The sequence below is a fragment of the Lipotes vexillifer genome, unplaced genomic scaffold (assembly GCF_000442215.2).
Source record: "Lipotes vexillifer unplaced genomic scaffold, Lipotes_vexillifer_v1.1 scaffold342, whole genome shotgun sequence".
NCBI classification, from domain to species: Eukaryota; Metazoa; Chordata; class Mammalia; order Artiodactyla; family Lipotidae; genus Lipotes; species Lipotes vexillifer.
Genome location: NW_006786802.1, coordinates 5,917,304 through 5,928,462, shown reverse-complemented (window position 1 = coordinate 5,928,462; position 11,159 = coordinate 5,917,304). Strand labels below are relative to the sequence as shown.

Sequence of the window (11,159 nt, the reverse complement as noted above, 5' to 3'; positions counted from 1 at the left end):
TCGGGGGAGAGGGGCGCAGGGGGAGGTGAGGAAGAGGCAGCTGGGTGGAGCCAGGTCGTCCCTGCAGGAGGTCACAGAACAGAACTGTGGACTGCGCCAAGTTTTTGATGTGCCTGCTCAGGGAGGGAGTGTCTAAAACCATTTCAAAAGCTGGGGGAAGCCCAGAGAAGGGGGGCCTCATTCTCTGTGGGGAGGGGGGATTTCAAAGGAGACCCCACCACTGAAAGGTTTCAAAAGACCCTTGCCTTTCGATCAGCTCCATATCACGCCCTCGCCAGCGGCAGCCAGGAGAGGGGTGCTGGGAAAATGTTTCCAAGGAGACGTGTCCCCGAGTCATCGTAACTCCCGGGGTCTGGAGGCTGCAAAGCCACGATGAGGCACCCCCGCCCCCGCTATAAAAAGGTCAGTTTAGCATCCCCCGGGGGTGGGCTCCCACAGTCCAGGTCCCTGGGGAGGCCTGCCTCAGACCCCCGGTGCCCCGAGTTTATGAGAACGCCACCAAGCTGAACGGCGTCACGTCTATCTGCCGAGTCCCCTCGGTGCCACTAAGGGGGGCTTTTACCCCCGCCAGCTCCAGGCAGCCACTCTGGGCTCGGGCCATTTAGCAGGGGAAGCTGTCCACAGGAACACTGGACAGTGTCTACCGGGGCTGCAGCGCCAGCCCCCAGCCAGAGCTCGCGCACCTGCTTCTCTTCCATTCATACCTCCCACAGTCACTCCCGCCACCTTCCCCAAGCCACCAGGGCCAATAGGCACACAGCACAGGCCAAATATAAGTTCCATCACCTCCCTCCTCCCTTCCCTCCCTGCCTCATTCCCTCACCTCTGGACCAGACAGGGCAGGTCTCTGTTTTTTTTGCTTTTTTTTTTGCATAACGAGTTTACTTTTTAAAGGCATACAGACAATAGACAAAGGAAACATTCCATCAGATATTAACTTCTCCCAAGTATTATCTGTCCTAGAATTGTTCCATTAAGTTCCAGTCTCTAGACGTCTTAAATTCAGTAATCATCTTCATCAGATCCATTACTTTTCTTCTGTTGAATTTAACTATAGTTTTCTGTTTGTTGGCTTACTTTTTCAAGGATTTCTATTAAACCTTGTTCTGATACCTTCCCACTTAGTTGTCCATACCGTGCCCTCTCAACCCATTTTCTTCCCCCTCAACACTGCACCCAGATTAATCTCCCCAAGGCACCCAGCTACAACCAGGCCATACTCTGCTCCAAAACCTTCAATGGCTCCCCAGTGTGTAAGCCCAAGGTTGTACACTCAGGTGCCCGCAGGGACCAGGCAGGGGCCACAGATGAGCAAAGCATGCCCCCAACTCACAACAGGGACTGGTGGGGCCTGTGGTTCCAGCTGCTGCCCAGCTCCCATCAACTGTGCTGTGTGGGAATATGGGCCATGGCTGCCACCTTTCCTGGTTTCTCAAGGGAAACCAAATAAAACACCCACCAAGGAGCCCCCAGATTTGGACGCCAGCCTACAGGCTCAAGTCCAAACCCGAATCCCTTAACCTGGCTTTCAAGGCCCTCCATGGTCCAGCCCCAAGCCACCTCCCCACCCTCACTGCCCATGACGTTACAACGTGTGATGCCTCCATCCTAGTCAAGTCGGGCTCGTCCAGTCCCCAGTCACCTCCTCTGCCCCTGCCTCTGAGCTTTGCTCACTCCACAGTCCTCCCACAGATGCTGCTTCCCACCTTCTCAGCCTACCCAAAACACACCCTTCAAGGACCTGCTTCTTCCTTACAATCAGCTCTCCAAGGGCCCTGTTCTCTAGCAACTGTCCTTCATTGCTAAGCTGCTCCCTTTGCCAGGGATGGCCCTAAACCACAGAGAAAACGCCTCCTTACCCTTCAATACCCAGGCCTTCCTGATGGACTTATTCGGATCCAGCAGTCCCTGTTCCGGAAGCATCAACCTCACTACACTGTGCTTACTGGATGCCCATCAGCCTCCCCCATGGACAGGAAACCCCTGAGGGTAGGGCTGGGTCTCTCCCACCACAGGCCCTGGCAAGGGAGCCACACACAGTGGAGGGAGCCACACACGGTAGAGGGAGCCTGGTTTTTATTCAGACCCTGGCTCTGCTATTTCCTGGCTGGCAAAACGTGGGTAAGTCATTAAACCTCCTCTGTGAGGTGGAGAACGAGAAGCTACGTAAGTACCCGCCCTGTGGTGGGGTTCAGTCCATGGCAGCTGTTAGCATCCTCACCCAGTGTGACCTCCCTCCACTGCACAGAGTGGTGCTGTGGTGCCTTCTGCAGGATGCTGTGAGGTCTCTGAGGGCAGGGGCCATGTCCCCTTCACCCTCTATCACCCACAGGGACCACCCCAGGTCTCTACATGCAGCACATGCTCAATGTTCTCTGATTGGTGGAGGTGATGAGGTGAGGGAAGGAAGGGCAGGTGAGGGGGGCAGGGCAGAGTGAGAGGAGATACAGCCCTGCCACCAGAGGTGTAGCTCCAGCAGGGCCCTAGCCCGTGCCTCATGGCCATGAGCTAAGGGCCTGCATGTGAGACCTCGTGCAGCTGCATAAACGTCTTGCCTGGACGCTCAGGCTCTGAGACCAACAGCTCCTTGCTGCCTGCTCTCCAGGTCCCCATACCCCGCGCATCCTGAGAACAGGCCAGCTCACAGCACTGCCGAGCGAGCCTGGTGAGGGGCCCTTTCCAGCCACCAGCCGGGACTTCTTGCAGGAGCCCCGCCCTCTGCTCACACAGAGACCCAAGTGCCAATCAAACCCTCCTTTCACATCTTCCACCACTCTAGTTAAGAGCAAGCCCTCGCCTTCCACCTGTGGACACACAGCTTCCAGGTGCTGCACAAAAGGAAAGGTGGAAGGGAGAAAGGAGCGGGGGAGAAACACCTTTGAAATCACTGCGGTCCAATTAGCCAGCCTCTCGACCTTCGTGCTCACAAACAGGAGCACACATTAACAGCTGCTACAAAAGCAAACATTTTTAGATATCTTCGTCTTCACCTCCCTGGCACTGCCGTGAAAGCGCGCTCAGCAGCCAGTCACAGACAGAGTGGTTTCCTGCTTCCTACTTCAGCAGGGGCCTCTCACACAGAAGGAACTAAAAAGTCACCAGTCATCCTGTCGGGCTGAATTCCCAGGGTCCCCTGCCCCTCCCGTGCTTCTCATGTCCCCTCGTCATTGAGGGAGCCCCACCAGGCACCCAGTTGTGCTCAGCGCCTTCGGGGGACCTGCCCCGAGTCACTGGGACGCTAGGTACCCAAACTCACTGAGCTGAAGGGGAACCTACTCATATCCTATGACCCACCAGTTTCAGTCGGAGAGATATTCCCATTAAAACTGCATGTGAGTGTTCACCAACGACTCATACGAGAATGGTCACAGCAGCACAGTATTTGAAACACGTCCACAGTGGAAACTGCCCAGATGCCCATCAGTTATGTGTATCAAGAACAGATAAATGGTAATGTGTTCACACAATGGAATATCATACGCCAGTGAGAAGGGGCAATGGCCAACCACAGGCACTAATATGACCCAGCAAAAGACACCAGACACAAATGAGCAGAGACGGTGTGATCTCATTTACATAAAATGCAAAACAACCACGAGTAACCAATGGTGTTAGCATCAGGATGCTGAGGCCCTTGTGTTGGTGGGGGAAGGGGCTGGAGGGGGCCGAGGGGGGCTTCTGGGTTGCAGGGATGGTCTGCTTCTTCGCCTGGGTGTTGGTTACCCAAGTGTGCTCAGTTCGTGAGGACCCACTGAGGTGGACCCTTAAGTGGACCTTTTTTTAACGTACGCAGTCAAGGGTTTTGTAAAACAGCACTCTGTTGGCATGGCTGTTGTTAAGACTCTAATGAGAACATATTAGAGGCAGAAAAATGGAGAGAAAGCCAGGGTCGGGATGCTCAACCCAGGCCTGATCTTTCATCACTCAGACTGCGGGAGTCTTGGAGAAGGTGATCACGCTTCCGCCAAAGACCCAGGGCACCAAGATTCCAGAAGTTCTCGAGGCCCTCACTGCCAAACCCACCCCCTGGGCTAGCCCCATGCCACCAGAAATCCTCTGTGCCCTCTCTAATAGCAAGGGCCTCCCTAGCCGCCAGGGAGACCACAGCCACCCACAGAAGGCAAGTAAGACCTCAAGGCTTCCCTCCATCCCTCGGGCCAAGTGGGAACACGATGGGACTTGGAAAGCTCCCTTCTTAAAAGGCTGAATTTCCCAAAGTCCAAGACCGCTTGAAGAGGAATGGGAAAAGCGGCAAAACAACTTTGTAAGCATTCTGTTTTGACAATGTGCCTGAGGAATTCCCCACGTCTAGCGGGGAAATGTGAGTAGTTAGATCTATTTGATATCACGACACACGAGATTGCAGCGTAATTGCCCCTGAGTGCTTGACAACTGGAAAGCACTTCATTTCAGAAATGGAGGGAAATTTATGCTGGGAAATGGAAGAGACTGTCAAAAGTTGGACTGCAATGGGAGTGGAGCCACGCGAAAGGGAGGTTCGGATGGAGAAAGTGCTCCAGCTGTGACGTTTTTAGTCCCATCTGAAATGTCGCAGAAACAGCAGCAGTGACTCTATCCTTTGAGCTAAAAGCCAGTGAAATGATGATTGGAACCAAACATTTCAACCCCGAGGAGTGGCCGCAGCACAGGTGGGAGGAAACGCATGCTTACCAATCATGTGGTTGGCAACGTGGATTTGGATCTCTCTCTCGTTCTCGAAGGTCATCTGGCACTTGATGCACTGGTACGTTTTCTTCTGTTTGGAAACCAAAAGGAAAGGAATTAGACAGCCAGGGTGCAGAACAGAGCAGAAAGCAAAAGTTCCTGGAGGCCATGGCTCAAGGCTTCCCAGAATGGCTCTGATCCACTCCCAGTTCTCTCCAGGCCATTCTCTTCCCACCTGCCTCTGCATCCAGCTCAGACTCAGCCTGGGGACGTGGGGACAGGCTCCACTGCAAGGGAGAGGCTCCTCTGCTCGACCCTGCCCCATCCCGAGGTGAGGGCACACAGCAGAACCACAGAAAGGAAGCTGAGTCAGGCTGTTCTGCTTGGGGTATGCTCAAATCCATCTACCCATCTTCCACCCATCTATGCCTGCTGCATCCACTCATCCATCCGTCTGTTCATCCATCTGTCTACGCATCACTGTCTACCCAGCCCCCCGTCTACCCATCCATCCATCTAAACACACATACACACACACACCCATTCATTCATCTAGCCACCCATCCATCCAACCATCCAATCATCCATCCATCCATCCATCCATCCATTCATCTCTCTTTGCACCCATCCAACTACTCTCTCATCTATTTACCTACCCTAAAAACCAGGTAGCCAAGCAAGGGAGACTGCTTCCATCAGCTCTGACACTCAGGGGTGAATGAAGAATTCCTCATCTGCCCTAGACACACAAGGCCCCGGGTGATCCTACAGCTGGCTTCCACACACGGGGAGCTATTACCAACTGCTTTTGTGGGCAGGGGGGGCAGAAAAATGGAGAACGTGAAAAGTTTCAAAGCTTCTCGAAGACTGGTTCCAAAGAGTGGAGCTTCAGTGTGAAACCAGCCCACTGTGGACAGAGGTGTGTTGCCTGAGTGGGGGAAGGGCTGTGGCTGTGCGTTTTTATGAAAAGGGTGGGGTGGTACGGGAATTCAAAATATCCAAGTTTTTTGAAGACTACTTTGGGTCCTGGGATGATGGGGCCTCCCTCAACCTCTGGAAAAGAGAGCAAGACTCTGGATTTCTTGGCTGAGCACGGAGACCCAACCCTCAACGATGTAGCCAGGACGAACCGCCAGAGGGCTCAGTTGTCGCAGCCCCACCTCAGCCCCACCTCAGCCCCACCCGAACCTGCAGTTCTGAAGGGCCTGGTCTCACCTCCGGGCCTTTGTCTATGCCGTTTCCCCGACCTGGAATACCCTCTCCATCCTTGAGGACTGTTCAAATGGCACCTCTTCTGAGAAGCCTTTTCTTCCCACCCCAGAGTGAATTTAGGATCTCGCCAGGCCCCTGAGCTTATGCTGAAAGCACCTAGTTGATCCACATACGATTTTGTCGCGGCCAATTGATTTGTTTGCTCGCACTGCAGTGTGAGCACCCAGAGGGCCAGGATGCGTTCTGTCCACCTGTGGGGTCCCAGAAAGGACTGCGTGCTTAGGAAGCATTTGTTGAACAAATGAGACAAGTTGTGAAATAACATGTGCCACGCCCTCTATGAGGGCAGAAGGGACAAAGAGAAGTCATCCCACGGTGACTAGAGATCCTGGATCCCCACCACCCAACACAGGGCCCAGCCCAGAGTGAGTGCCTAATAAGCACTGAACTTTCATCATGATTCCTACTGCTGCTGAGAGACTGTTGAATAAATGAATGGAGAAACAACTGGACCAGCTGGTGCTGGGACCTACGGGCTCCAGGCAGGGTCCCCGCTGGGGCTCCAGGACCCGTGCTGATAAGACCAGAGGGCCTTGCTCCCAGTGCTTCGGGAGACCTGGGCGTTCAGTATGTCCTCAGAGCAGCCACAGCGCTGGGCCCGGAAGCAGGCACTCAGCACGGCAACACCCGGGAATAATGGGTGAGTCTGGTGGGGACAGAACAGGGGAGCCTCACAACAGGCAGAGGAGATTTCAGGCCAGAAGAGACAGCAGGGACTGAAGTCTTCTGAGGGGCACAGTCGCAAAGCACCCACCTCGGCTCAGCTCCTGGCCTGTGCTCAGGGAGCACGTGGACCCTAGGTTTCTCCACTATCAAAATCATTCATTCCCTCTCACATGTGTCCCTCGCCCACTCTGCCTGGCAAGCATGAGTCCTTGATGCTTAAATGGATGATTGAATGAATGAAAGAGTGAAGTAAGTAAAGGCAAGAATGAAGCACGCCCCAGGAAGCTCCACGCGGAGGAAGCCCAGAGGAGCCTGCTGGACAAGGGAGACTGTGCTCCCCACCACCTTGCTTGGAAGTCTCTAGAGGCCACGGCCACGGCCACGGCCACAGCTAGTCCAGACCAGTGCGGGGGACAGTTCATGATCAAAGTGCTATTCCTCCGTGGGGCAGATGAATCACTGTGCTTGAAAGATAAATCATCAGGAGCCTGCCTGGGCAGGATGACACGGTACCCCCAAATGTCCCCCTACCATATGCCACCCCTCAGTGGCAGGAAGAGGACTGGGCCCTGCCTCGTGGGGCAACAGGCTCCCGGGGAATCCCAGGGGAGTGGTCACAGGAGCTGCTGACCAAAGAGCCTGGGCGTTCACACGCACACACAGAGCGCGTATGCACAGGCATGGTCAGGCATGTGAGGATATACACACAGACTTGCAAACATCCTATGTACCTCGCCCCAACTCACCACCAACACGCAAGACCCTCACACACACCTGCAACCCCTACACACAGCAACCCACTTGCTCCCTGTAACACAGACACGTAAGTGCAACACCCTCAGAGAAGTGGAGACATCCTCATGGACCACAAGTTCACAGAGCATCCCCAGTAACACACACGCTTTCAGTTCTCTCCCTGGAACCCTGACAGCCATCACACCCATCACTCCCCAATGCACCCACGGATGCACAAGCAGCTTATGGCACAAGGGTGTGCACTGATCCGTGTGGACACACATGTAGACTCATAGGTATACACACGCACATTCACAGTCGGGCGTACACACACCTGCACACACACAGGTTCACCAGCACCAACACTCACTAAGGCACATGTATACCCGTATGCCCCCAGCCAAAGATGGCCCTTTGGGCCTTGCATGTGAGACCAGGGATGCCCAGGGTCTGGAGGAGCAGGCACCCAGGCCAGGCTGTGGAACACAGCATGGGGAGAACAGGCGAGGACTCTCACTCTGTCTACCTCCTGCTGCCCCCCATCCTCACCTCAACACCTCCTCTGGGTCCGTCTCCCTTTTGCTATCCCCCAAAGACCCCATCCTCCTCTGGAGGTTCAGCCCCCGCTAGGAGACGTAATCACAGAAAAACAGAACTTGGCATTCAAAGCCCCTCCTCTGCATAAGCGCCTTCCCCGGGGCCCAGCCCAGGAGAGCCAAAGCTGAACCCTGGCACCTAAGCCAGGGCTGCCTTCCCCAGCGTGGCCCGAGCAACCCCAGAGGGTCCCGGGGCAGGAAGAGAACATGCTTGAGGATGTGGAGAGGGAAAGGGAAGGAGAGGGGAAAGACAGCCCCTGCCGCTGAATTCCCATATCATGATCGCAACTCACACTTACTGAGCACCTACTATGAGCCTACTATGTGCAGGCAGTGTCTCTCCTGAGTACTCACAATGACTCTGCAAGCTCCACTTTAGGGATGGAGAAAGTGGAGTGTCAAGAGGCTAAATCATTTGGTCAAAGCATAGCGCCGGTGATCAGGAGAGCTGGGACTGGACCCCAGGCAGGCGCCCTCCAGAGCCACTGTCTGCGCTGCCGTTCTTGGCTCCACGCCAAGACCACCCCACACAGTCCTGCTCTGGGTGACGAAAGCTGTCACCTGAACCTGGCTGTCTGTTTACCCTGCAGGAAGACGGAGTGTGAAAGCACCCAGTCTACCTCCCCACCCCATGCCGGACGGGGCACCGTGGCAATCTGGTGAGTCGATGAGGGCCGGGGTCTGCCCACAAGGGGCTGGAACTGGGGTGATGTTGTTACTACCCGTAAACAGAGGGGGAGGCGGAAACCTCACCGCTTCGCTCCAGCCGACGGCAGCCTCGGCCCCATGGGAACGCAGTCCTCAGAGAGCTGGTTGCTATGGATACACTCCCGAGGGTCCCAGCCTGCCAGCCCCCAAGCCCCTGTGCAGTCCCCGGAGTCTGCTCTTGTATGCGTGAGCCCTGGGGGAGGGAGGGGTGGGCGAACAGACAGCTGGGCCCCTGCCCCCAGGCGTGCCCAGGCAGGGGGCGAGGCCCCAGAGGCTGTGCCTCCGCTGGGGAGGTACCCGGGCTTTGTCTAGCTCCTTTCTGCAAATGGCCCATCTACCCAGGCCTCTAGATGTGAGTTCCAGCTCCCTTCTCTCTCACAAGACCAGGAACAGTGAGACGAAGGCCTTCCAGGCTCCCAGAAAACAAGCGCCCTCGGGTTCGTAGTTCCGCACTCCCACGCACAGCTGTGCGTCCTCGGGTCCGTGGCTCCACCTTTCTGAGTCTGGGCCCCCTCTGTACCAAAGCCAAGGTCATGGCAAAGGTCCAGGGTGTTGCCACGGAAACAATATAAGAGTGGGTGCCCACACAGTAGGGGTTTTACAAAGTAGTACTTGATACAGGATCCAGCCTTCAATAGCCAAAGGCTCTGGGGACGCCAGAAGCAGCCCCACGGCCGGCAGGAGCCCCAGTGTGGGCAGGGATGGGGCTGGAGCGCACCTGGGAGCAGGGCACGCCAGGGCCCGGCCGTGCCACACTGTCCCACCGCACGAGCACTGGGCTGACCACCCTGGACCCCACCCTTGCAACTAGGCTGGGCTCCAGAGGTGCTGGCTGAAGGGCTGGTCAAGAGCTCGGGCTGGGGCACCACACACTCCCCGGGCTCCAATCCCTTCTCTGCTTCTTTAAACTGCGGGGCTCACAGCAGACTACCCCATTGTTCCTTGCCTCCTGTTCCACATCTGTAAAGTGAGTGTTGTAAGGATTAAACAGAAAGAAAGTGCCTGGATGTGCCTGGCACACCCTCATTCCTCAATAAATGTGAGGTGTGATTATAAACGGGAAAATAACAAGTGATGGTTGCTACATGCCCAGCACGTCTTTACTCATTTAATCCTCAGGGCAAAACACTGAGGTCAGCAGGGAGACAGTCACAGTATTTGACAACTGAGGAGGAACACGCGCCGGCCAACCAGAGCAGAGGCTGGTTAAAAAAGCAGAACGACCCCCCGGTCCCTCCCAGGTGCTGCCAGCTTTGGAGGTAGACACTATTGCAATTGCTATTACTAATGGTATTACTATTACCCTCTGGCTTTACAGGTGGGGACCGAAGCCCAGGGAGGTCAAATCATAAGTGGGTACCGGAAGGGGGAGATTTTAACGCAGGCCGTCTGACTCCAGGGCCCAAATCCTCCCCAATCCACCCACACTGGCTGGCAGCAAGCTGAGGCTCAGGGGGACAGAGCTGGGCAGCCGTGACCGCACTGTGCTCAGGACCTCTGAAGGGTGACCGCTGGACCCCTACCTAGAAGGCTTTGCTCAGTCAAAAGGCCTTAAGAAAGTGGTCCATTTCTGACTCTCCTTGGCTGCCAGGCACACCAGAAATAACGGGCGCTCAGGACAAATTTAATCAACCAATCAATCAATCACCTCTAAAAGGAGCTCTCGGCTACAGACGGGGCTTTGAGGAGAGGCCTCAGGCCCCAGCTGGACACACAGCTCTATCCTCATTCAGAAGACGTTTCTCTCTGCAGCTGGGTGATCTTGGTCAGGGCCTCAGGCTCGCTGGCCTCTGTGGGGAGCTGGCCAGGAGACCCCTTAAGGGGCCCCCACTGCAGATTCTCCCTTCAGCCTCTCCCGCCATCCTTTCTCTCTCTCCCTCCCCCTCAAAATCCCGGAGTTCCGGGCCCCAGCCCTGAGCCCACAGTGAAACACCCTCAGCAGACATCCCCGTCTTCCAGCAGGCACCTGTGGCAGGTGGCCCTTCCCCAAATCCTGCCCCCCTGCCAGTGGTACCAGCAGTGGCCCTCCAGGGAAAGATACCCCCGAGATCTGCTTGGCATCTCCTCGGTCTGCAAACAGACAACACAGACTTGATGGGAACCCCCGGGCCCATTCTGACACCTGAGGGTCACGCAGCCTCCAGGCCCACTGGCAGGTGCCCCTTGGTCACCATTCCCAGGGCCCATGTGGACCCTCCAGTAGCTCAGACTTCCCCTGCCTCATCGAAACCCACTGGTTATGGGCCTGCGGCTCCCCCTGACCTGGTAGCCCCCAAGGCAGGGACCGTTTCTGACTCTCCTTAGCTGCCAGGCACCCCCAAAATAAAGGGTGCACAGGACAATTTTGATCAATCATCAATCAGTCATTAACGATAACAGCAACTGGAAACATTCCTAGGGCCTTCCAGGTACCAGCAACTGCACTGACTATAGTGACGCTGTTGATGGTAATAGTATCAGCTGGTGATAACTGCTAGCGTGACTGGGCCCTAAGTGCCAGGTTCCAGGCCCTTTATG

The 11,159-nt window shown here is 55.7% G+C and overlaps 1 protein-coding gene across 1 annotated transcript in view; it reads right to left on the bottom strand.

Moving 5' to 3' along the window:
* The window catches only part of ZNF423 (zinc finger protein 423), a 281,514-nt gene that overhangs the window by 130,560 nt on the left and 139,795 nt on the right, over positions 1-11,159 (bottom strand). Inside the window, exon 4 of the mRNA XM_007459483.1 lies at positions 4,672-4,756. Coding sequence (XP_007459545.1) covers positions 4,672-4,756 — 85 coding nt within the window. The remainder of the gene's footprint in view (positions 1-4,671; positions 4,757-11,159) is intronic.